Here is a 26,463-nt window from a genome sequence, read left to right as displayed (position 1 = left end):
TTTGCTTCACTACCGCTCTCTCACGGGTTGCTAGAGACTAAGAACAGTGACTTCTTTAAGCAGATCTGTGCTACCCACTGCCTGTGTGTGGCAAGGAGTTCTCTGTACCACGTACAAGCAGACAATGTCTGTGCAGACTCTTTTCCTCCTACACAAATGCTGAGGGCATCTTGCTTGTTTTATGCTTGAAAGAGAACCTTGTTCTGTGGCTTGGACTCAAAACAATGGGTTTCTTCTTTCTTTCCTTTTCTACTTCATTAGCTGGAAAAAATACATAAAGCTTCAGTTTTTCAGAGTTCAGTTCATTGAATTGCTAGAAGCCTTTGTTTGTTCCAAATAAATATTTGTTAATTATTTTACAAAAGAATATTCTTTGGCCCATAGTCAGAGTATGTACAAGCAAAAGGAAGCTCTGATATGACTTCTTGATGAAAATCCCCCTCCTTTTAGGGTGCTGTTCCTCTTTCACTCATTTGAAATTAGAGCAGTGATGACAGGGGAGTGCAAAGGATCAGGGCTAACCTGGCAGGACTCAGGAGTTAGTGAGTTTGAGAGGTGAACAGTGTGGACTCTGAATGGCAAAATGAATGAATGGTGGTTTCTTCTGGGTTTGGTTATTACAGTTCAACTGGTATGCTTAATTCTCCCACCCCTGCAGTGCTTGCATGCTCATTCCATGTCCCCTCGGCATGTGTTTCGCCTTCCCCTGGCTTGCCATGCTGATTGAGTGAGAGACAGCAGTTCCTACACAGAAATGCACATAGTGGCTGTTGGGTGTACCCAGATGGCCGGCATGTTTTCATCCCTTTCAGTGTTGGGCTATTTCATTGACTGAACTACAGCTTCCAGAGCTCACAGGTGGTCTGTATTGCAGGGCCTGCTTCCACTGCCTGTGTTTGTGTTCCCGTGCTGCAGCCGGTCGGCTGGAATTGCCCAATAGACTTGGTAGTCTTGGGTGAGGAAGAAAGAAGTGGAAGTTGCGCAGCTCATGTGAGCTCTGTTTTCTTGGGAAATGAGGCTGAAAGTTGCATACATAAAAGATGATCTCTAAAGTTCTCTATGAAGTCTAGGCTTTCCTTAATTTTAAGCTCCAGTAAAATAACCCGGTTTAATACAAATCTACACCTTAGGATGGCCCTATCACTTGAAAGAAGCTTGCTGTCTAACTTCTGAAGGCTGCTGAACTGGTAGCTCCTACTACCCCAAATAAACCTCCATGATTTAAGGACTAACGTAGCTGGATTTTTCTTACTTGGTTTGTTGGGGGGTTTTGTGGTGCCTTTGTTTGTTTGTTTGGGTTTGGGTTGTTTGGGGGTTTTTTTGTTGTTTGTTTCTTTTTTCTTTTAAACTGTCTTTGACTGGAATCTTTCTCTTCAGTTTGCCTATTTCCAGAGCTAGTTTATTCAAAGTTGAGAAATAAATCAGCTAAGATCTCAAAGAAGCAGGAAGGTTTGCTTTCCTCTTCTGTTCAGGGAGGAAACCCCCTGAATTTCAGATACTGTAGCCCAGAAACACAGAATAATGTGATCAAAAGCTGATAACTAGTACCATCTTTATGCAGAAAAGCATGATCTAGCACAAATCAAATCTTACATTTGAGTTGCTGGACATGGGCACCCACCCACAGTGATTTTACAGTGGTTTTGCTTCCACATGAATGTGACACAAACACTGAAAGACACTTTTGTGATGTTACAAGATCACCCTTTGTTTCTTAACATAAACTACAATGAATGTACAGATGTATCTTTGCTTAAGTCTGGATAAGGGATAGTGTCTTTGCAGTTTAAAAGGTGCCAAATAACGAATATGTTCAACAGATTTTCTGAATCACTCTGAATTTCACTTACTCTGGAGGAAAACCACCAGTACAAGCACAATATTAACCTCGATTACTTTACATTTGGGAGTGGTTGTGGTCTGCTTGCTGGTTTGACCATGCATAAGCCTCATGGTATAAAAAAATCAAATTACTCTCATGCTTCTGAACTATAGTTGATTGATTATTTATGAGGTCTTGCACATGAAGACCTTGAAGCATGCCAGAGAGCAGAAGCAGATGGTGTAGCTGGGAGCCAAAGAGGTTTATTCCTCAGCTTGCTGGGGTGAGCTTTTGTTCTACCTACAGCTGAGGAAAACTGGAGATGGGAAACAAGATGTGAGCCAGAGAGGAAACTGAGTAATAGCTGGGTCCAAGATGTTAGTTCCTCCAGTGGGGCTTATTTATTACAATGTCTGCTGGCAGCTAGTAGGAAAGAGTTTTTAAACTCATGCTTTGCACCATAGAATTGACTTCCACAAACTGTTGCAGAGGAAACATCTGTGGATGGAAAACATCCTGTAACAGATAATACAAGGAAAGAGAATTGAACTGGCCTGCTCTTTACTTGTTTGTATTGCAGGTATAATGCAGTGTGTGTGCACGCACTTGACGTAGGAGCTGTTGATGTTTTTTCTCTTTTCACCGTACAGGGAATGTGATATGAACTTCCTGATTCTTGAAACAACACTGATGCCGCTTGTTCTCCTTCTTTCTTCTCTTTACCTTTCCCATGCAGTCAAAGTATCAGCAGTAGAGGTCAACACACCGGAGGAGATATTTGTGGAGAATGGGACAGACGCAAAGCTTCCATGCACATTTACGTCTGTGGAAGTGATCAGCAGCGCAGCATCTGTTTCTTGGAGTTTTCAACCAGAGGGAGCAGCAACTCGTATCTCAGTAAGGAATGGCTGTAGGGGAAGAAACTTGGGATGGGAGGTTGTGATAAGTGTGCAGAGGTCTTCTAGCTGGTTCCGAGGAGCACGCCAGTATGGATTGAAGCCTCCTTCCACGTGTCTTGTTTCCATCACTGAGATTTTAGGGGGGCTTTTTTAGAGTTGTTTCAGTAAGTTTAAGTAAGTTTAAGTATTGCCATATGCAAAGATCTCTGCAAAGACTGGAGCGTGCAGTGGCTGTAAAATATGCTAGTGCTTTTGTTAGTTAGAGGAGAAGGCGTTGGAGTGGTAGAGTATGTATGAAGTAGTTGAGCAGCTGAGAATCTTTTCGTAAGTTCTATATCCAGTTGCACTTGAATTGAGTTGTGGAGCTGTGTGCTGAATGATAGAGGCCACAGAATCTGAGTTACCACTATTACAGTGTTACATCGTGCATGTTCCTTATTTTCTGTTGTGTACTGTATAGCCTCTATTTGAAAGGGTTTTAAATGAGACCAGTCTCCCTGGTCAGTAGGCAGTTACATCTTTGTATTTTAGTTATTTGACAAGTAAAAGACCAGACTAGCAAGCAACTTAAGGTAATAATAATTGCCATCACTCATTTCCTGTATGTTGAGCCCAAGTGTGCTCAGATCCTTTGTGTGTAAACCTTCAAAGAAGTGGCTTTGGTAGGTTGTTAGCTGTCTTCTTCCTCTTCCACATAAGCTGTATGCTTCTGAGTCTGAGCTCTCTGGCACTTCTGCTTCCCTCTTATTTCTTGCCCTGAGTGAGAATTTAGAGAAGCAGAACAAGGGACTCTGGGGCAGCAGGGAAGATGTGGGGACAGCAGGCTGCTCAGCCTGTTAGTGATTGTCTTCAATGAGATCGTTTAAACTCTAGGAGCCCTTCAGTGCTCAGAACAGAGATAATCCAAAACAGTCTCTGAGCATCTTGCTCAATATATATTGCTCTGAAAAATCAGCTTCTGAACTCCTGGTGAATAAATACTTAGTTTTGAAAAGGGATCTCTTCTCTTTGGGAAGCCAAAGCAGTAGCTGGGCAAAAGCTTAAGGAATTAGGGCATATTTCCTGCCAGTGTTGAACAGGATGGGTGAAAAGAAGCCATCTGTTTGTACGTTTTCTGCTCCCCATAGAAATATCCACCATGTATAATGTTTTGCCCTTTCCTTTCTGCATCACTGTCCAAACCCCTTATTGTAGAAATACAACTTTGGGACATAACTTTTTTTTGGAGGTGAAGTAAATTTAGACATTCTACCTGGATGTAGTTATCAGCACAACAGAGAGAAAAGCAAATTATCATTGTGCAGAAGTGACCCAGCATGATCTGATGTTAATATCCTGTTTCTTTTGAAGACCTGGAGGAGGTATAGAGAGAAGATTTTTATTCTTTTTTTTTTTTTTTTCTCCCCTAAATGAACCAAAGTCATGTCATTTAAATGGCTTGGTGGGCATTCATTTGAAAGATTAATCTCATAATCAGCTTATGTCTGAGCTAAGTCCATGCGTCTTTGGAAAAGGATGGTCCTGTGCCTCTTTAGAATCAGCACTGTCAATCTTGTGGCCATGTGGTGAGGCTGACCTGACTGAAACCTTCCCCAGCTTGTCCCCTTCCACATGCCCGGTTATAGAGACATCTGTGCATGAATGAAACATCTGATGACAGCAGAGTTTCACAGTCAGCTTAAACCCGTCTAAACCCATCAGCTTTTAGGTTTCAAAAGAAGTCTCAGATAAAATCACTTAATCATACAGATGGAGTGGCTTGAGTCACTAGGCTTGTGTTACAGGACATATTTTACTTTGTGATTTCTCCTCCCCCAGGTGAGGACACCTGGAGAGCTGAGGAATTTGCCTTTTGTAGACTTCCAGTTGGATGACTCCCCCCATGCACAGGGGTGTGGTAATGCAGCACCTCTGTGCTTAAGTTCATAATCCAGCTGGAAATGCTGCAGACTGATGCAGATTTCCCCCACAATGTTGGCAGATGACTGTGTGCTAGCAGACTTCCTACCAGATGAGATAGTTTATTGGATTTATGGTAGCCTGTAGACAACAAATAAGTGTCAGATTGACTGCAGCACCTACCTGATCTGGAGAAGATTTGTGCTTCATAATGATCAGGCCTGATAATCAGAGTGCAGGTCTGAGAGAGAGGATGTTGGAGTGACAAGCCTCAGATCAAGGGTAGGAACAGGAAAAGAGATGGGAGGTGACTTGAATGGAAAGAGGACTAGCTTGTAGCCTGTCTGTTCTGTCACAGAGAGACTGTAAAGAAGGCTGTAGAAAGAGGAACCTGGAATATTGTCTTGAATTTCTTTAACCATGCTCTGGAGACTGAACTGAAGAGAGTTCAAGTTGATTCTTGGTTGAGCTGTTTGTCCTACTCTCTTTCAGAATGTGAAATTAAGAATGAATGTGCTCCTGCAATAGAGCCCTGATCCCTCTCTTAGCATTATGGCCAGTGTTCAAACATCCCGTATCTTTGAAAGCAGAGTTGTCCTGTAGAAGTCCTATGTACTTCCACTGCTGTAAATTCCAATTTTGGTCAGGTATAGGGAGGAAATATGCAATTTCTCCTCAGACTGCGCTAAAGAGGTTTGTTCTTCAAGGATGTTTGGTCACGTTTAGGAAGTGCAGGGCCAATGTACAACTTAGTCACCTGAAAACTGGGAAACAGTTATATTTAATTGCTGTGAAGGACTGGAAACAGCTAGGTATGCTTTAAATTACTCGTGGGATTTTTTTAGGGGGTGGAGGGAAGGAGGGTATTGCGTATTAGCTTAGCTGTGCTGTTGTTGCAAGTAACACACAGCAAAATATGAGATAGGAAACTTGGTATCCTTTTCCTACTAGGATGCAGAAGGCTTCCTGTGCCTGTAAGAGGGTTGGCTGTGATCCAAAACTGTTCTATCCTTCAATTATTCCCAGGTTACCAGCCTTTTTCTCTTTTCCCCACCTCCTTGTCTGTGAAACCCTGTATCCCCCAAAACAGTACAACCACAAAAACAGTACAACCACAGAAAAAAAACCAATAGAAAACTGAAACCTGCAGTCTGCTGTGGTAGTGTGATTGAGATACAAGCCATAGCATGGTTATGTGATCAAGAGGCAGCAAGCCAGACTAAAGTGGTGAGGCAGGAAGAAAAAGAAAACCTCGAATACTAGCTGTGTATGATACAGTGGATTCTGGGAGAATGCTGCAATAGTGTGAGGAGCATGGTAGCTTGGTGATCTCTAACTAGATTGTTTTTATCTCTCCTTTCACTTGACTACAGTTTTTCTATTACTTTAATGGGAAGCCATACCCTGGAAAGGACATACCATTTAAAGACAGGATCACGTGGGCTGGAGATCTTAACAAGAAAGATGCTTCTATCAGTATATCAAACATGCAGTTCCGGGACAACGGCACTTATATTTGTGATGTCAAGAACCCACCTGACATTGTTGTCAAACCAGGAGAAATCCGAGTTAGAGTTGTGGAGAAAGGTATTCACCCTATATGATTTTTTTTTTCCTTCTCCTTCCTTTCCCCCCAGTCTGTGCCTGTATCGCTTTTCTTGGTGGTGGGGGAGTAGCCTGGAGGGAACAACTATCTTTTTAATTCTCTTATTCCAGGTCCTAATAATCGAACTGATAGTCTCTCAGCTGATTAAAAAACTGAACGTCATACCCTTTTCCTCTATATCCTCTAATTCCTGTGCATTTAACAAGTATTAGCAAAAGCTGGTGGAAGCCTTGATGAAAACCTGTCTTCTCATTTCAGAGTCCTGTGAATTCTTTTCTGTATCAAAGGTTAGGGTGACCTTTGAAATCTGGGGAACAAGGAGAGAAAGTGGCACACTTTTCTTTTTGGAACCCATCCACTGGAAAAAGAAACTAATAATCTGGCCCAAGCACATACTGACAGTGAAATGCTACTGTCCTCCATGGAAAGGTGTTTGTGTTGGATGTTGCATTCGGTCTCTTACTTGGATTCGGTCTCTTACAGTATCCATGGTAACCTTTATAATCTGCAAGGGCTGGCTTCTTGCTGTCATTTAAGGCTTCTGGTTAGCATTTGGTGGTGATGATCACAGTTCAAGAGCACTTCTATTCTGTATATCAATTTGGCTCTTTATTTCCTTTGGCCATCCAAAACATTTGCTTGTTCTAGCTAAGCTGGAGGTCAGCCAAAGTGCGACTGTTCCTACAGTGAAATGGTTCTCACAGCGATCAGATTTCCAAATTTATAATGAAGAAGGAGAATAGTAAATGTTGAATTCATGAATGGCAGTGCTGATATAGCCATTCCATTTTAATATGTATGGGAAGATACCTACGTGTATGCTCTGATTAGAATTATACTGCTGCTGTAACAGGTGTGTACCTCTGCTCATGAGGTCGTTCCATGTACTTGTGTAGGCAAGGTCTGTATCTACCTCTTCTGTTCACAGAGCAATTTGAGACCTCCAGAGGTTCATCACTTAGAACTTTCTGTTTCTTGGAAGTTTGAAGTCTCTATAAAATAGGGTCAGTTTATTTTCTTGCAGTGTACTGATAGTCTCTATGAGGAAGCAGTAAAGCAGCTGCTGGTTTGGCAGTCAGGCTGTCTTGCCAAAGCCTCTTTGGATTTTAACCCAGGTTAAGCAGATGAAGACTGACTTCAGTACACTAATTCAGGTGATATTTTCCCACAGATTTGCATGCTGGCTTCCCCATAGGTGGAGCATCTGGACAAGAGAATCTCACTGGGAACCTCGTATTTGGTGACACTTCTCGTCATTAGAAAAATGCTGCTACAAATGTCTTCAAATTCTTAGGAAGACCTCGAAGACAGGTTTTCAAGCAATAGCTGTAATGCTGTCTTGCATTCTCACTTTACCCGAAAGCACTGCTCTTGTAATAGGTTGTAACTCACCCTGAACTGAGATGGAGAAATTTTTTTGGTTGAAATAAATACATGCTGACTCTTGTGCGTTTTTTTCTTCCTTTTTTTACTGTAAATGCACTTAATTGTTCTGAATCATATATCTGGTGTTGTAAACTGTTCAAAGCCACATACATGCTTTATACTTTTAAATTATTCATAGATGCTTAGTTAGCCTTAGATTTTGAATTAAGCATGTAATAAGTTCTGGGTTAACTGTTTAAAATTGCCAAGCCAAGTTAACTCAGCTGATGTGCACTGCAGTATCTACATAGTGTTTGCACGAACAGCTCCATCAGCTACATTGGAAGAATCCTACTGGCAGGGATGAGAAGCAAGACTGTTCTTTCAGCAGTGCATTTGAATCTGAATAGCACTACTGTTCAAAGCTTAAATGACAGAAATTTGTAGGGAGTTCCAAGACTTTACATTACATGTATGCTGCCCCTGCTTGTAATAGGAAGCTACTTTCTGTGTTCAGGACAGCCTGTGTTATCTGGAGGTAATCCATCTTTCAACTCTCCTTTAGGGGAAAAGATTTGAATTGTTTTATGAAAATCTTTGTACTTAGCAGCAATGGAAACCTTCAGTTTCCTGCCTGTTTCATAAAACTGATTCTAACACACTTTCAGTGAAAATGGAAGTTGCTTTGAATTATGGCGATGCTTAGTGAAAAGTGTTCTTTGAAAGGCTGAATTTTTGGCCTGGATTAAGCTATTAACTTAAATGTTAGCTTTTAGAGCTGGTGTATGGTTATCTAGCTGGGATCATCTGTTACAATGAAGATATTGGCTGCTCTGCAAGCACTTACGAGAAATTAGTGTAACTAACTGTGGAAATAGATGGGGAGGGAGGGGCATTCTTCAGCTGAGCTGTGTGGTCATGAAATTGTGTGAACTTTTCTATATTCTCTGTTGGACCGTGTTCTGAGAGGCAATAAAGCCAAGACTCCAGCTTCACTTGCAAACAGTTGCATTTCTTATGCAGTCTTAAAAACCTCTGTCAGCAGAACATAACTGCTGTCCTTGAGTCAAATTCGACCAACTAAAAGAACCCTGAGTCAAAGAAATGACAAAGCTATCAAATTTTTAATATACCACTTTCAGCACAAAACTATAGGCACTCTGCACTATAGTTTTGGATTGCTGCTTACTTTCTTGCACTGAAAAAGTGTGTGTGGTTCTTTTTCTTGTGTGCAAGGCAACAGCTCGGTAACAGAAATGCCTGTCTGTTTTGATGCTTTTGCAGACACTTGTTCCTGCACTCGGGAAGGTGGAAAAGCACAGGAACTAGGGAACTCTTACTTCTTATATGCCTCAAAATAGGTTTATTTATCTTTGCATGCAGCTCAAAACCAATCTCAGTCTCAGATAGCTGAGAAGTATTACCATTTGTAAAATGCTCTTCTTTAACAGCAGATGGATCTTTCCAGAACCTTTTGGCAGGTTCTGGAAAGAAGGGATGTCTTCCTCTAAACCGTGACACTCATGTCTTCATCTTTTATTTCTTACTAAGAATTAGCATGTTGTAATGAACTGGTATTTAACACTGGAGAGCTAGGAAAGCTGTTGATGTGTTGTTTGGCCAGGTGATGGTATGATCAGTGAGACAGCTAGATCAGGTAGCCCTTCTCCTGGAAGCCACTGAACTCAAAATGAACAACACTAAACATAAGCCCAGTTATCTTTGTACGATGGCCCCTGCCTCAGGGGGCTGCTCCCTCCTAAATAAGTGTGTCAAATCGGCTTGGTCTACAGACTGCAATGTATAATGCTCTGTAAGTGTGGTCTGTGGTTCATGCTGGAACAAGTCCAGCAACGGGCAGTTAAGATGACTAGGGACTAGACCACCTTTCCTGTGAAGAGAAGCTGAGAGAGCTGGGGTTGCCTAGCCTGCAGAAGAGAAGACACAGGGGGATGGTCTCACCAGATATTTATGTACGTTGATAGGATCTAAAGATGATTGAACCAGGCTCTTCAGTGATGCCTAGTGACAGGACAAGATACAGTGGGTGTAAACTGAAACACAGGAAATTCTGTCTTAACATAGGAAAACACATTTTTACTGTGATTGAACACTTGAATAGGTTGCCCAAAGAGTCTCCCATCCTTGACGCTCGTAAAAACCAAACTGGACAGATTATTGAGCAAACTGTGCTAGCTGACCCTGCTTGAGCAGGGCGGTTAGGCTAGGCAATTTCAAGATGTCCTTTCCAACCTCAGAGATTCTGTGATGATCAGATGCAGGTATCTGAGAAAGATTTTTTTTTTTTCTATATAAGATGTCATTAAACACAATGCAGGGGGAAGGGAGGGACTTTATTTCTTACTGGGAAAAGCTACAGTGGTAGTCTGTGTATTCTTTATCTTGTAAGTCTTTTATACTCATTCACTGATTGACTGCTCTGATTTCTGGCTGCTCGTTCTTGGCCTACCCTCCTCCAATATTGTATTAGGGAAAACGTGAGTAAAGCAATACTGTGTTCCTGTAAGCATATTTTTAGTATCATACCGTGATCCTAACTTAAGAGGGGAAAGAATGACTCTATAAAAATGTATAGAGATGTTTTTGAGAAACCAGAATCTTGTATAAGTACTCTTAAGAGTGATCATGGGTAGTAACTAGGCTGTCTGCTGCATGCTACCCAGAGAACACCCAGCTTTCAGCGTTCTAAGTTGGTTAGCAATGCACTGTGTTCAAATCTGCTTTCAAGTGTGCTTGCCTTCTCCTGTTGAGTTTGCTGGGAATTGCCAGATGAATGTAACTTACTTCTTTCCCCTTCAGATACAAAATGAGACCGGGTTGTCCTCATTGTCACTTGTGTTCCCTGACATATAAAAATTCTTGGTTGAATATAAACTCTTTTCTGAAGGACAGTGACATTAAGAACACTCTTGGTGTGTGCTCTGTTCATACATTATTCTGCTGGCTGCCTGCTATCACTACCACTTAGGCTGCATGTTATAATTCCTGGATGTTACTTTAGTGCCTTCTGCTCTAAACGAATCCAAGGTCAAGAGCATTTGTGGTTTGCACATCTGTTAATCACGAAATATGGAAGAGTTGAATGTTTTCTCCCTTCTCTCCCCAGACAGCCTGCCTGCGTTCCCCATTGCCATGGTGGCAGGGATAGTCATCGGTACGGTTACAGGTCTCTCACCGCTCATCTCTATTGTCGTGTGTCTTGTCATCAGAAAGAACAACTCTAAAAAACGATACTCTGGGTAAGAGATCTCCCTCCTCACCTGCGGATAATGTGAGGAACACCAGCAGGATCAGAGGGAGGGCTTGGAGGGGGGTAGGAGTTGTTCCAAGCCAAGTCTCGGCAACCATGGCTAGAGATAGAGTATGGGCATGTGGAACACTGGTCATCTGCCTAAAATGATTATCTTTGTACTATGCTTGAAAAGACCTACTGACCATGAGTTGCACCTGAAAATCACTGAATGTTGGAGTTGATCCCCAGCCACAAGCATATACACCCTAAGAACATTTAATCTAAGATCCCCTAGCTCTGGTCTGTTGCCTTTCCCTTCCCTGCACCCCTGCTTCCCCTGCTCCCCCACCCCCAAGGGAAAGGTGCCACATGTGGAATGCCTTTAAGGAACGCTCTGTGTTGAGATGGAGACTGGAATTTTTCAGTTACCAGTGTCTGTCTCCCGAGCCTGTAGTGTACTTGCCAAAACCCCCTTCATCACCACAATTCAAAGTAAGGAAGGAGTAGCCACTCTACATCCATTCTCATTCACTGCCTGATTTTTATTAACTCTTACCATCCCTGCAAGGTTTTTAGTGTTAGGATAACTCCAAGGTGAAGTGCACAGGTCTTTGGGCATATGAAAAAGCAACAAGAACTACCACAGGCAAGACTCTAGTCCTGTGGTGATGGAGCTGGTGGGGGAGGCACTTCCTTTTTTCTCCTCTCTAATTACCTGGTAATTTGCTTCTATAAGAAAGAATGAAAATTATATATGTAGTCTTAGAAACAAACCCCAAACTTCTAACTTTCGTCTCTTCTTTCACCAAGAAATACTCCTGCTTCCTGCAGGTTCCTTGGGTTGCCTGTGGGATAAAAGAAAATAACTCAAAAATAAACTTGTGGGGATTTCTAAATTAAACTTTGCCCTGTCCTTTTCCCAGTTGGAGAGCTTAGAGAAGGTGAATTGGCTATTGCCCAATGGTAAGGCTAAATATAGCAAAGGCGGCTGTGTGTGCTCAAAATTGTGTGGAAAGCCTGGTTTTCCCTTTCTGCATGTGTCCCTCCCGTCAGAACTGAAAAGCAGCCTGCAGTGTCATGCACCAGCAGTGTGCGTGAGGTGGTCCGCTTGCCTTGTTCCCAGTGACCTGCTCTCCAATGTCTTCCTGAAGGACACATACTGGTGCTGAGCAGGGAGCAGTGGTTTATGCACTGTAATTTCTTGTAGTAGATTTAACTACTCTCTTGGGAAAGTAATTGCTGAGGTTTAAATACCGCTTTCACTGACCATGCATGACGTGTAAAGAGAAACCAAGTGTGCTGTGACCCCCTCCAAACTTACGGACTGTCTTCTACATGGTGCTAACCCAGTGTGTGATGGTGGTGGCGGTGGTGAGATGCACTTACTCTTAGATAACCATTCTACCTTGAACTGAGGTGGGCTGGGGCACTGCGTGGCGTCTGGAACCCCTGCATGGCCACAGTCTCCATTCATTCTCTGACTTTGGTGTCTTTTTGTTTTTGTTTTTGTTTTTTTCTTTCTGCCTTGGTGTGCTGGGATCGGATCCTGCTTACCTTCCTCTTCTTACAGAGATCCTGATATAGACGCCAGATTGGGAATGTAGCAGGGCTGGGTCTTCTCTTCCAGTCCCACTAGACACTATGGTAACTAATCAAGTTGATGGTTGCTGTTAATACCTGTGCGTATGTGTACACATTTCCTCTTCCTTTGCTGACTAACCAGCTAGCTCTCCACTAACATAACTTCACTGTAATTTGTGCTGGAGTCTGTTGGCAAAGGGATGGTGCATTTCACTGGGTGCTTGGGTTTCATTGTCTCATGTCTAACGGGGTGGAATTGCTGCTTATCCCAGATGGTATCCCTCCATCTCTTCCAACAGTGAAGTAGGCTAAAGCACAGGAAATTCAGAGCCCTTTCTGTGTCAAAATAGAAGTAAATTCCTTGTAAGTGTTCCTCTGGCCCAGACAGCTCAGGTGCTTGAAAACTTGCAATGATCTAAGTGCATTAATTGCTCAAACCTGAATCACGCCTTTTAGATGGTATACATCTGAGGAATTTTATGAATAAAGCAAACAATAATTACATCATTTTGGTAAGAGAAGGGCTGCTTTGTCTCTGAGGCAGTAGAAGCCCCCTTGCCATGAAGGCCAGGGCAATATGTCTTTTTCTCCTTACTGCTGCACCTAAGCTGGAGCTAAGTCTTCTGTGGTTAGACTTACCAAAGGATAAAAAGTGATTGCCCTGTGAGGAGGTGGTCTGCTAAATGTCGCTGTCTTTGTTTCTGTACTTGCTTTGTACACCGTCTGTCTACAAAGATTGGGGAAAAAGATGCCCAGTGGTCAGAGGGTTGTGGTACCAAAGGGAGCTCCTGTGTGCTGTCAAGGAGGTGGCTTGTGTTGTTTCCTGGGTGCTTGGGTACAAAGAGGTAAACCTAGCATTTAGAGACCCATTACTGCACTGCCCAGAAGCTACTAACATTAAGGGCATTTGGTCATATGCTTAGCTCTGCAGTATTCATTTATCTGTCTGTTAAAGGCTTGTTTTCAGTCCTGCTTTAAGCAGGTGAAAAAAAGTGATCAGAGAGTGAAAACTGGCAACCTTCTTTTAGGGGTGTTGGTTCTCGCCGCAGGACAGCTTTTTTGTTTGAAAACCGAGATTTGCCTGATTAGATATCCAAGTAGCTGTATCAGGGCACCTAGCTTAACTGTCATAATGTGTGATTCTTAAAGTAGTTGCTCCAGAGACTAGTGTCTGTTGTGAGTGGGCAGAATTATTTTGGGATCGTAGCCTGACCAAAACCAAGGAAACTAACGTGGAGTTTGGTAGGAAGTGTGGAGAGCTGGTGGTTCTGGCAAGTGCTCACTTTTAACTGTAGCACTCGTATAACACTTGCCTCAATGGCTGGGACTATTTAGCTCGTAGTTAGAAAATAATTGCTGTTTACCACTGAAGCCTCAGTGAAGAAAACACGTGGGTTTAGACATATTGGTTTGGGTTGAGTGGGAATATCTAGGGAACAGGCGGGTTGGAGGAGCTGCTGTCCTGTGTTAATAGTTGTTCCTTCATGTTGCTTACCAGTGGGACTCTGGGAGGAAGGCTAGAGAACTGTCTGGGGAGAGATGGAGAATTGTGTGTTTTTATTTCAAGAATCCATTGTGTTCATTTTTGCTTTGTCATAATATTCCACATTCATCTGGCCATCACTCGTTTTTTGTTTTTGTTCCTTTTTTTTTTTCTCGTTTGTTTCTTTCGTGTGCCTCTTGAACATTGTCGTGCAAACTCTGCTCTGCCACCTCGTCAGCTGCAGTACATCTGAGAGCTTGATGGCACCGGTTAAGCAGGCTCCGCAGAAGTCGCCCTCCGACACAGAGGGTCTGGTAAACAGCGTGCCCGCCAGATCACACCAGGTAAACTGCTCCCTGGCAAGGAGGAGGAGTGGGCAGTGGGGTAGCTCTTTAATGCAGAGACGGCGTTAGCTACTGGATGTGCAATCACCCCATAAAGCTGCCTCTAGGGTTCTAGGGTTGTAATGGGGAGGAAGTTTACTTGCTGTCTCATCGGTGCATGCTCTGTGGCATGTACTTCCTTCGCGAGGAAATGAACCAGCACAGTGCAAACACTGATTAGCAATGATCAATCTGAAGATGACTCTTGCTGCTGAGAGCTTTCCTCTGCTGAGCCACCCAACTTTTGTGGGCTTGAAATGGCCACGCTTTGTCTTGTGCTTGCCGTTAGCAAAGTTTTGCTGACTTTGAAGGAAGAAGGTGGCTCTTATCCAGGCTTGACATCCCCTGGGAAATTACGTCACAGGGGAGAGAATGTGAGTCAGACAGGTATTCCTCACAGCATATGATTACCTGTTAATAGCGTGCAGGATTTCCTTATTTGTAAGCTGTTTCTTACCTCTGGATTTGTGTATTCCCAGCAGTTTTCCTGTGGAGGTATGGATCCTGAGTGAGTTTAAGTCCAAAATAGACTTTTTCTTGATTAGCCACATCTTAGCAAGTATTTGCAGAGTAGTGTGTGAACTGACAGGTTTCTAAATGCCTGTTAATGCCTGGTCTCTTAATTTCTCCCCCCAAAAAATAATAAATAATGGAGATGAGTGTTAATATATTAACACTGCGGGGGAAAAAATACAGTGCTAACAGTGAGCTGGATGAAGTCAAAGACCCTACTGTATTGGGCTTCCAGTCAGTTTTGTTCTTGCAAATGCATCTTATTCTTGGCAGGTGCAGTATTCCCAGAGTTTTAGCACATAGGCCCACAAAGCTTCCTACTGGCTTGAGAGAACAGTTATTCTCTGAGCTTAAAGACAATATACTCAAGTTTAAAGATTTCAAAATAGGTCACATTTTGACTGGAGTCTAGTGAGGGCTACTGGGTCTAGTAGCAGCAGGCTGCCTATAAGGCCTAGATAAAGCTTGTCTTTTCTGCCTCATGGGAAGGGCTTCTAGAATGGGTGAATGAGACAGGTGATCCCTACTCCTTCCTCTTCCTTTCCCCCCCCAAAAGCCCCACTTATGTGTGGGTTACGTGTGGGGTGTGTGTTGCAGTAGCTGTTGGAGTCAACTTCCCCAGGTCAAAAGACCAAGCTGTTTTATCTAATTACTGTCACAGTATGAAGCAACACATGCAAGTGCCTTAGAGCTACATGGAGGAAGAGTTTTGCTGTTCTGCACTTCCATCTTGAAAGCAAAAATGCTTTTATCTTCTGTGTAACATTTTGGTGTGAAAACTTGCCGTGCCTTCACCCTTCCACGTCCACAGTGTTCTGGGTCTTAATGTACTGGAAGGAATGTGTCAGAGTAAATCTAAACTTTGTAAAGATAACTCAGAATCAGTGTGGTTTTGCCCTTCTGTAGTCAATTCAGTCTGCTTAATCCTCGTCAGAGCCGTCTTCCTGCAGGTAAGTTCCTGAAGGAAATATGGCCAATGGCTTTGTTCAGTTTTAGTTTAGGGTTTTGGTTTTGGTTTTGGTTTTTTTTTAATCTCTTTTGTCAGGCAAAGAGAGCTTTGTCTGGATTTTCATTTCTTGGCAAACATTTGTGGCAGCAAGTGGTTTCTCTAGCTTGTGTTAAGCATTTGCCCCATCTTTGCAGAACAGCGAGTAAACATGTTCACTTTTCTTTAGAGAGATCCACAATAAAATCAGGGTAGATCAGATTTTGAACAGATTGTTTAAATTAGTGAGGAAACTAAATTTCAGTTGATGACACTTATATTTTTGACTTCAAACCATTGCGGGTTTGTTGGTTTTTGTTTTTTTTTTTTTTCTTTTTAAAGTGGTGATATCAACATGCAAATGAACATATTTGAAATCTAGCACCACGTGTAAGTAAAACCTGGTATTTCTTGTTAATGAAGAACTTAGTTGTAGTATTCAAGCTGTTGAGCTGTTGTGTAGGTGAAATGCTGATACTCAGGTCCGTGGCAGTTCCCAGGAGCTATTGCAGGAGGATTGCTGATTCAGGCACACTTCTGTGTCTTGGATTGCCTGGCAGTTTTAGACCAGTGGTTCACACAGTCAGAGCTGTGGTCAAACAGTAAGGGCCTGTGGACTTGCCTGTAGCCTTTTACTTGGTAGGATGTGTAGGAAATGACTGAATGCTTCAGGCTTCACTGGTGGAGGAGAAGTGTGAATACAAATCTACCTGCCTCTGCAAGTTAAAAACAGTCATAGAGGAGTTCACTCTCAAAGAGTGGCATTTAAATTAAATTTCTTAAATGAATTTTAACCATTTTGTTATTTATGTATCAGTTAAAGAATCAGTGATGAAGTATTTGTCCACATCACTTCTCAGCTGAAAGTGCACTAGGGCCTGCACTTCCTATGTGTTTTGGGTGCAAGTTTATCAAGCGTGGACCTTGCTTTCTGGAGTGCCCCAGAGTGCTGAAAGTATGTGTATCTGATTCTGTGAATGTTCAGCTGGTTGAATCAACTCCATTTGTTTTCACTGTGGCTTCCTTCTCAGCAGGTATGTTCTGTCCTGTCGAATTTGTTTGTGGTGTTTCTTCTCCATGCCATCATTCTGTAGTGAGTCATATTCTACCATGACTGTTATTTGGATGAGCGAGAGAAGCATTTCGTCAAAGATAAGAACTGTATGTGTTTTCACATGGGTGTCCTTGTTTAGCTGGTAATCTAGGTTGCAGCAGGCAAACTAGCTGAGTATTCATTTCTGGGCAGGCTGAAGGACCAGTAACCTTCACGCATAACTTACAATAGAAGTGCATTCCTGATGCACAGAGCGGTATGGTGTAGAAATCCTAGAGCAAGTCGGTCTGTCAGTGTAGAAGTGGGGATCACTAACGCTACATTAAGTGCAGATCTCTGGCTTTGCTCTTTCTGGTTTGAGACATACCTGAACAGGCTATGTTCAAGCTCTGTTCCAGGCTTTGCACTGGACCCCAGGACCTTGGGAAGGAGCAGTTCATGGTGCCAGGAATCTTGATTCGGATTTCAGATAAATTTCCTGGAGGTGGAACCTGTGGTAGCTGCAACATCTTTCAGAATCTGAAATATTTGAAAATAGCATAGGCCACTGTTAGATCATGATGCTCTAACTTGGTAATTCCTTTTCCTTTGCTGTCACTTGCAATTCATGACTCTGCTGACAAACCCTTAGCAAGGCATCGGTACGCTTGCTACTCTTTCCCCTTCAGTTCTGAATGGAAAAATAGCAAGGCTTAGGGAAAAGCTGGAGTTTATATGGCAGTGCTGGTCTGTTTTCTGGTTCTGAAGAGTCAGGAAGAGCTTTTTTGGATTGAGGTGAAAGTTCTGAATTGTTTAGACTTTTTTGGAGTTTTTACTTGTGGAAAGACTCATTACAAAGATTCAGATCACTGGAGGTATCAAATGCAGGAAAAATATATGGTCCTGGTGCTGATTATAATCAGCTAGAAAATCAGTTGGCAGCAAATCAAATAGATGTAGCGTTGTAATAAATCACTGGTCCTCCTTTTCTCTGTGTTAGCTAATCTATTTATTTAGCTGGTAGTGAACACATGGAGGCAGTGATAGCTTGGTTTGGATCAGGTGATCACACCAGCCAATCTCTCCACCACCACCTAACATGCTGCTTGCAGCAGAACGTCTATATTTGACCTGGCGTAAAATTAGAGTAGTGGTAAGATACTGATCCTGAGTGATCCTCCTGTGGTAGAAAATTGACCCATCAGAATTATTTGAGCAAAAATTGAAATGTCACAGTGGGTACTTTATGCAGTTGTACTCTCCCCCCGCAAATGATAGGTGAATTTATCATACCCTTGACATTACGGCCTCAGGCAGATGAGACTTCCAGAACTGCTCACAGATAAACCTTAGGGGAACTTTGCCTTCAAGTTTATATAGACACTGCACTCTAATTGGAACTAGTAATGTAATCCTGCTGCAGTGCTGGAGACCAGAACAACACGAGGGCCGATAGCAGAAAAAGGGAAAAAAAAAAAGTGGCTCTAATGAGACTTGGAACTCAGAATTTTCTAAGACATTGATGTCTTTTGAGCATTTTCTCAGTCTGTTATTTATATTCTGTGTTTTACATCTGCTCGCAAGTTTTCATCCTTTTGTCCATCTCCTTCCTCTTTATCACTTGGGAAATACTTTACCTGGAAGGATGAAAATTTAAGTTTAAACTAGTTCTGAAAGAGAACAAGGAATTTATGAGGTGCGTGCTTTGCCATTGTGTTGGGGAGAAAATAGCTGTGCAGAAGCATACCTATGGTCCTTCAAGGACTTAATTTTCTCTACAGAAGGTCTCTTTTCATCTCTGGCCCCCAATTTCTTTGGAAGATAGATTGAAGGATTTCTGAGTCGGTTCCGTACAGGTGTTTACTCATTTGGCAGCATACCAAACCACTAAAAAGGCTGCAACCAAACTAATTGATCCCTCCTTGTAATCTCCCCACTCACCTACCCGCAAATAGGACAGTCCCTTTGTCTCCTGGATGAGGGTGTATGGTCTCTGCTGAGGTTACCTGGTAGATGGTCACAGCCTTCTGCTGTATGCGCATCAGTTGGGGCATGCAGAATGGGAGCTGCACATCAGACCTTTCCATAAAGATCCCACCTCTTGTTGGGTACCTGCTCTTTATAGGCTGCAGTCCTATCCTCAGCCCATCTCGAATAGCTGCAGTTCGCTTTCCTGAGGGCTGTGTTTTGGAGGACGTGGTGTTTTAGGAAGACAGTGGCATCTCTGAAAGAAGCTGCTGTAACGTCCTCCACTGCACCCCAGCAAATGTAGTGAAGGAGTGTGGCCGTACTTGCCCAGTGTGTCTGTGGAGGTGCTCACTACCTGGGTTGGCTCAGAAGTCAGGTAAGAGTTCTGCATTGCCGCGATGTTTTAGTGTTTTCTGGCTCACTGCTGTGTCAGTCTTGATCCCGTCACTTGCTTGGCAGTGACTGGTGTTGTAAGGTGGCTGCAGGTTTCTTCTCTCCCTCTTGGTACAGCTGGGATTTACAGGATTTGAGTGGCAGTGTGGGAATTATACTCTGCTGTCTACTGGTAAATTTGTAGTACAGTTCCTCTTGAAAAAGATGAAATCTGGCCTGCATCTGACTAAACCGTGTATCTGCTCCATAGCATGTAAGAATTGCTGCTTTTCAGAACAAAGGATTCTAGATTTTGCTTTTTGTGAGAAGCAAGCAGCTGTAGCAGTGTTCAAGGGAGGCAACAGCGCTGTTTGGCATGCTCCTGATAGGAGAAAGGTGACAGACTAGAGTTCATTTGAGGTGAGGGTTCATTCCACCTGCTTCAAAGTGCCGTTAGCAGTCATAAAAGCTCTGTGGTCTTGCTTTAGCTTTGGTCTTGCTGCAGCCCCTGCGGAAACGAGGGGCGATATGGCCTGTTCTGAAAATACTGACTGTGCTTTTTCATTCTGTTCCCAGGGCCCAGTCATTTATGCGCAGTTAGATCACTCCGGAGGACAGCACAGCGACAAGATTAACAAGTCAGAGTCTGTGGTCTATGCTGACATTCGGAAGAACTGAGATGAGATCCTAAGCTATCCAAAGGAGAACACACATTCAGACTGGAATTGCTTGAACAGGATTTGACCCAGAGAACTCACATGTGGCCTTTGATGCCTAGGCTAGGACCAATGCATGTGCATACAGAGGGAAAGATATATATGTATTGTGTGTAAATAGTCTATTTAATCGTACAGAAGTGAGACCAATGTTGCATGTTGAAATGCGGTAAGAATTTTGCTTATAAATTGCCAATATTCTCTTTTTAGTATCTAGTGTGACGAGAGAGAAAGTGAAAACTCGCATCACAATTTTAAAATATTTTTATCTTGATTATTAATGGAGAAACTGGAAGATGCCTGAAGAGGCTGGATTGACTTTTTTTTTTTTGCTTGTAGGGCCTAATTTCTTTTGCTAAGGTGAGTGTAAAGAAGAAATCTTCTTTATATTCAGAGTTCTTTATGTAGACAGGGTATTCATCTTTCCTTGGTCAGATTCTCAGTACAAGCTGCCTTCTCACATAAACTAGGCACTGTCGCTTGGTTTTGTAAGCCAAATGGTGACTCCTAGCTATCCAAAATGTATGTCTTAGCAGTGTATGTGCAGGAAATGTTTAGGCCTACCTGACCTGTGTAACACAAGTCACAGACTTGTTTACTTCCATATTGAGCCCACCTATTCAAGCTCAGTCCTTTAAGGTACAGGGATAGTGTTATCTAATGAATTTTGTGAAATGGTAGTTTACCTGTGAAAACTTACGAGCTAGTGAGTTAAAGGGATAGGAAGCTGTAGGTGTAGGTGGTTGCCTCAGACTGTTGAACCTTTCAGTGCTCCTTCCTCAAAGCTCTGTTACTTCGTATGTGAAAAAGGGCTCCAAGGAATCTGGAAGCTGTAGTACTCCCTCGCCTCTCTCCCATGGCTCCACTGTCACTTTCTTAGGGATGCTTTATCTGTTCTTAAAAGCCTTGTAGTGAAGGCTGAATGACCTCTGGAGGAGATCTAGGGCTGCCCTCTTTTTTTAATCTTTTTAGTGTGTGTTTTTAGGTAACCTATATTTGCACAGAGGATGCGGAGGGCAGTTTATTTCCTTCCTCTCTGCAAGTTTACTACTTGAATATAATTTTCCAGCTTCTTGTTTCCAGATTAAATTCCTTATAGATTGCTAAGGATCTCTGTCCTCTTGTGCTAAGAGGATCTTTCTTTAGCTGGCCCATTTGGATCCTGAAATCTGATGCTCAAAGCTAGAAGTGGCATTCTGGCTGAGATCTTCTCAGAGTAGCATATAGTAGAAGGATTTCTGTTTTGTACATCCTAATGTGGTATTGTTTCTTTTTGTAGCTGCAAATAATATTCAGCTTGGTCCACCAGAACCCTTTCTCTCTGATTCTAACCCATTTCCTAGTTCAGTCCATTTCAAAGGAGCAATCACAGAATGGTTGAGGTTGGAATGCGCCTCTGGAGATCATATGGTTGAAACCCTTCACCCTTCCTCCTCATGCAGGGTCAGCTAGAGCAGGTTGCTCAGCACTTTGCCCAGTTGGGTTTTGAGTATCTCCACAGATAGAAACTTTGGGCAACCTGTAAAAAAAGTGCTTCCTTGTGTTCAAGTGGAATTTCCTTTTTTTTTGTTCCTGTCTATTGCCTTTTGCCCTGCCAGTGAGCACCTACTGAGAAGAGTAGTGCTCTTCATTCCCTCCCATCAAGTATTTAAACACACTGGTAAGATCCCCCCTAAGCCTTTTCTTCTTCAGGCTGAACAGTCCCAGCTCTCTCAGCCTTTCCTGATATGGAAGATGCCCCAATTCCTTTGTCATCTTTGTGGCCCTGGACTGGACTTGCTGCAGTAAGTCCATGTATCTCTTGTACTGGAGAACCCAGAACTGGACACAGTGCTCCAGGTGTGGCCTCGCCAGTGGGGTATAAAGGGAAGGGATCACCTCCCTTGGCTTGCTCTCGATACATTGCCTAATGCAGCCCAGGATACCGTTTGCCTTCGTTGCAGCAGGGCACGCTGCTGGCTCGTGTTCAACCTGGTGCCCACCAGCATCTCCACAGGGCCTTTACTGCAAAGCTGCTAGCCAGGCAGCCCCTGGCAGGTGCTGGTGCATGAGGTTGCTCCTCTGCAGGTGCAGGACTTCTGCACTTCTCCTTCTTGAACTTCATGAAATTCCTGCTAGCCCAGTTCTCCAGCCTTTGTGAGTCTGTCTGAATGGCAGCACAACCATCTGGTATGCCAGCAACTCCTCCTGGCCTTGTATTGTCTGCAGATTTGTCTCTGCTGAAGTTATGTTATGGCTTTTTCAGACCTCATCTTCAATTTGTCAGTCGAAAACTTGGTTTGAATTCCTGTCCTCCAGTGAGTTTGCAATTCTCTTAGCTTGGTATTTGTAAACTTGAGCCAATGTTCCACTGTAACATCAAGTAAATAACAAATAGTTTTAAGCTGATGGCAGAGCCTTTCAGAACCACATTAGATAATCCTTTAATTATCACAGTGCAACTTTAATAACTATTTTGTGTACAGTTTTGGTTTTGGGGTTTTTCCCCAACTCAGTTGGGTAAGCCAATGCTATATTCTTCCATCAGGATCAGACACCTGCCTTTGTTAGAAGCCTCATTAAGATCAGGATGAATCCTGCTGCTGCTACTTTCCTTATCTACCAGTTGTTACTTTGCCAAGGTTTGTTTTACGCTTAGTGAGAAATGAATGCTTTTGACATGATTGATGGAGAAACTTGATTTTGATCGGCCTGTGTTCATCCCTGTCCATCACCATCTTTCTCCCCAGACATTTTAGAGCAAGAGAAATGTGATTAATGTAGCGATCAAAAACTTGCTGCTATGAGAAGGCAGGGCCGTCCTTGGCTCTGCGGCCTGCTACTAATGTTTGTTCCTTGTTCTGCTGGAATATACTGGAGAAGCTGAACACAGTCCTTATCTGGTGCTGACTTTTAGAAACATGCTGATCTGGTGCTAACTTTAGGAGACACTGATCTGGCTGGTGCTAACTAATTTTAGGAAACCTCTCCTTTTGTTGCTTTTGTTTAGCTACAGGTGTGTTCATATTGCCTATAGAGAGGAGGCTTTTGCAAGGCTGCTTGAACCCTCTTTGTGAAGGCAGAATGAACTTGGAAGTATTTTCATAAAATGTTGAACATCTTTCTAAAAAGAAACAGAAGTCCTGTGCCTAGGAATAGCAGGAATCAGTCCAAATCCCCCTCCAGTGCAAAGCTGTTGAATTATAAATATATATATTTTTTTATTATTTGGTCATGGAAACATGAACAATGCAGCTATTAAATCACTTGTTTGGGCTGAAGTCAAAAGAACTTGAGGCAATGTGAGACAACACTTGGGCACTTTCTGTCTCTCAGGTTGTCTTAGCTTGTTTAATCATACGATAACCTGTGCTGATGAAAGGGATTGATGCTAAGTTAGAATCATAGAATCATAGAATAGTAAGGGTTGGAAAGGACCTTAAGATCATCTAGTTCCAACCCCCCTGCCATGGGCAGGGACACCTTGCCCTAAACCACGTGGTCCAAGGCTCTGTCCAACCTGGCCTTGAACACCGCCAGGGATGGAGCATCCACAACCTCCCTGGGCAACCCATTCCAGCGCTTCACCACCCTCACTGTAAAGAACTTCTTCCTTATATCTAATCTAAACTTCCCCTGTTTAAGTTTGAAGCCATTACCCCTTGTCCTACCACCACAGTCCCTAAGGAAGAGTCCCTCCCCAGCATCCTTGTAGACCCCCTTCAGACACTGGAAGCTGCTCTGAGGTCACCACGCAGCCTTCTCTTCTCCAGGCTGAACAGCCCCAACTCTCTCAGCCTGTCTTCATATGGGAGGTGCTCCAGCCCTCTTATCATCCTCGTGGCCCTCCTCTGGACTCGCTCCAACAGCTCCATGTCCTTTTTATGTTGAGGACACCAGAACTGTACGCAGTACTCCAAGTGGGGTCTCACAAGAGCAGAGTAGAGGGGCAGGATCACCTCCTTCGACCTGCTGGTCACGCTTCTTTTGATGCAGCCCAGGATACGGTTGGCTTTCTGGGCTGCAAGCGCACACTGAAGCCGGCTCATGTTAAGCTTCTCATCAACCAACACCCCCAAGTCCTTCTCTGCAGGGCTGCTCTGAATCTCTTCTCCGCCCAACCTGTAGCTGTGCCTGGGATTGCCCCGACCCAGGTGTAGGACCTTGCACTTGGCTTGGTTAAACTTCATAAGGTTGGCATCGGCCCACCTCACAAGCGTGTCAAGGTCCCTCTGGATGGCATCCCTTCCCTCCAGCGTATCAACCGAACCACACAGCTTGGTGTCATCGGCAAACTTGCTGAGGGCGCCTCAATCCCACTGCCCATGTCGCTGACAAAGATGTTGAACAGGACCGGTCCCAACACCGATCCCTGAGGGACACCGCTCGTTACAGGTTTCCAACTGGACACCGAGCCATTTACCACAACTCTTTGCGTGCGGCCATCGAGCCAGTTTTTTATCCACCGAGTGGTCCATCTATCAAATTGATGTCTCTCCAATTTAGAGACAAGGATGTCATGTGGGACAGTGTCAAACGCTTTGCACAAGTCCAGGGAGATGACGTCAACTGCTCTGCCGCTGTCCATCAGTTCCGTGGCTCCATCATAGAAGGCCACCAAATTGGTCAGGCAGGATTTCCCCTTAGTGAAGCCATGTTGGCTGTCACCAACCACCTCGTTGTTTTTCATGTGCCTCAGCATGTTTTCCAGGAGAAACTGTTCCAAGATTTTGCCAGGCACAGAGGTGAGACTGACTGGTCTGTAGTTCCCCGGGTCTTCCACCTTCCCCTTCTTGAAAATGGGGGTTATATTACCCTTCTTCCAGTCATCGGGAACTTCACCTGACTGCCAGGATTTTCCAAATATGATGGACAGTGGCTTAGCAACTTCATTCGCCAGCTCCTTCAGGACCCATGGATGGATTTCATCAGGTCCCATGGACTTGTGCACGTTCAGGTTCTTAAGATGGTCTCGAACCTGATCCTCTCCTACAGTGGGCCTAAGGTCTTCATTCTCACAGTCCCTGCATTTGCTTTCCAAGACTTTCGTGGTGTGATCAGAGCATTTGCTGGTGAAGACTGAGGCAAAGAAGTCATTAAGAACCTCAGCCTTCTCCAAATCCATGGTAGCCAGTTCTCCTGATAGCTTCTGGAGAGGGCCCACATTGTCCCTAGTCTGTCTTTTATTTGCCACGTATCTATAGAATCCTTTCCTGTTATCTTTTACATCCCTTGCCAAACTTAATTCTAGCTGGGCCTTAGCTTTCCTAGCTGGGCCTTAGCTTTCCTAAGCTTTTCCTAAGCTTTACTTAGTAAAGTCTCAGGAGACAGAGGACTTCTACTTCCTTGATGGCTAGCAAGCAGAGATTGAAGTCAGACAGGCTCATCATATATCCTGATGTTATGGTGACCAGAAGTTTAACTGCTGTACCGCTCATCTCTTTAATTCTCTGATGCTGTTCTTTGCCAGTGGCGAGGAACAGCTTGGACTTTGAGGAGCACATAGTGTGTTGTCCTTGTCCTGTCATAGTAGTAGTGCTAGCTGGTTTTAGGACCCTCTATTTCAAAAAGAAGTGCTGCGTGGCAGGCTTGCTCAGCTCAGCTCACCTGACTAAAACTCAGGTGGGTCATTGCTCTTGGATAGTGGAGCTGGGGAAGGTCTGTGTGATGTAAAAGACTTGCAATGGTTTCTCTTTTATCCATCATGCAGACAAGACTGGGATCAATCTGAAATAAGTTTCTCAGCTGAGGGGAAGGAAACGGTCTTTTATGGGTAAAAGAGACCACCTGCCCATTGCAGGAGTGCAGTTTTGGCCCGGCGGCCTGGGCTCTGGCAGCCAAGTCACCTGGCACCCCCTAGAGCCAAGGATATGAATGGCATCAGTCATCTTCCCTCTTCTTAACGGGACTGCTAAGTGGAACAGTTTCGGCTTATTTATTTATTTATTCTTGGTTTTTAACAGCAGATCTATTCCTTCTTATTTTTGATTGCCAGAAATTAAATTTGAGACGAGGATTACAAATAATTATAAAGTATCAATCTAAGTAAATTGGTTGCTGTACTCAGTACATCAAATCACCATTGCCCCTTTTGACTTCAGGAGTTGTTCAGTGAGGGAGATGGTTGGCATGTTCATGAAATGGTATCAAGAGCCATTACAGAGAGGCAAATATGTCCCTGTAACTAACTGAATGATGTTTCATTTATAACTGGAGACGCGTAGAGTTTTGTTTTCTCTCAAAGCTTTAGTGGTATTTCAGTTTGTGACTAGCAGAGCTGGAATTAGGTTTTTAACTTTTTAAACTCATGAGAACTGTTTAGGTAACCATCTGTCTTGTAACTACAGTAAATGTGTATATGCAACTTAGAAGCTGCATTGCCTTAGAGTGGATTCATTGAGGTCAAGTGTGGGCCGTTTGATTTATAACCAAACCACCTTCACTCTGTATTGAAATCTTGTCTTGGAATTTTATGTTATTAATGTATCTACCTAGGACCTCAAATACAAAACGTTCTTGTGCAATAGGTGATGGAAATATTTTCTCTTTAATACCATCAAAACTGAGAAGGTGGGTAAGACTTCTGGACCCATGCAGTGCTCGTAC

General features: G+C 43.4%; 1 protein-coding gene across 2 annotated transcripts in view; it reads left to right on the top strand.

Moving 5' to 3' along the window:
• The window catches only part of MPZL1 (myelin protein zero like 1), a 41,629-nt gene extending 15,246 nt beyond the window's left edge, over positions 1-26,383 (top strand). The window contains exons 2-6 of one of the 2 annotated variants that reach the window (XM_030471936.1): positions 2,559-2,719; positions 5,994-6,207; positions 10,719-10,851; positions 14,147-14,252; positions 19,739-26,381. In XM_030471936.1, the coding sequence (XP_030327796.1) occupies positions 2,559-2,719; positions 5,994-6,207; positions 10,719-10,851; positions 14,147-14,252; positions 19,739-19,840 (716 nt within the window). In that variant the 3' untranslated portion in view covers positions 19,841-26,381. Of the gene's footprint in view, positions 1-2,558; positions 2,720-5,993; positions 6,208-10,718; positions 10,852-14,146; positions 14,253-19,738 lie in introns of both variants that reach the window. The other variant, XM_030471937.1, reaches the window with a different exon arrangement.
• Positions 26,384-26,463: the final 80 nt, after the last annotated feature.

The sequence above is a fragment of the Strigops habroptila genome, chromosome 2 (assembly GCF_004027225.2).
Source record: "Strigops habroptila isolate Jane chromosome 2, bStrHab1.2.pri, whole genome shotgun sequence".
NCBI lineage: Eukaryota > Metazoa > Chordata > Aves > Psittaciformes > Psittacidae > Strigops > Strigops habroptila.
This window is presented reverse-complemented; position numbering and strand designations above follow the sequence as displayed.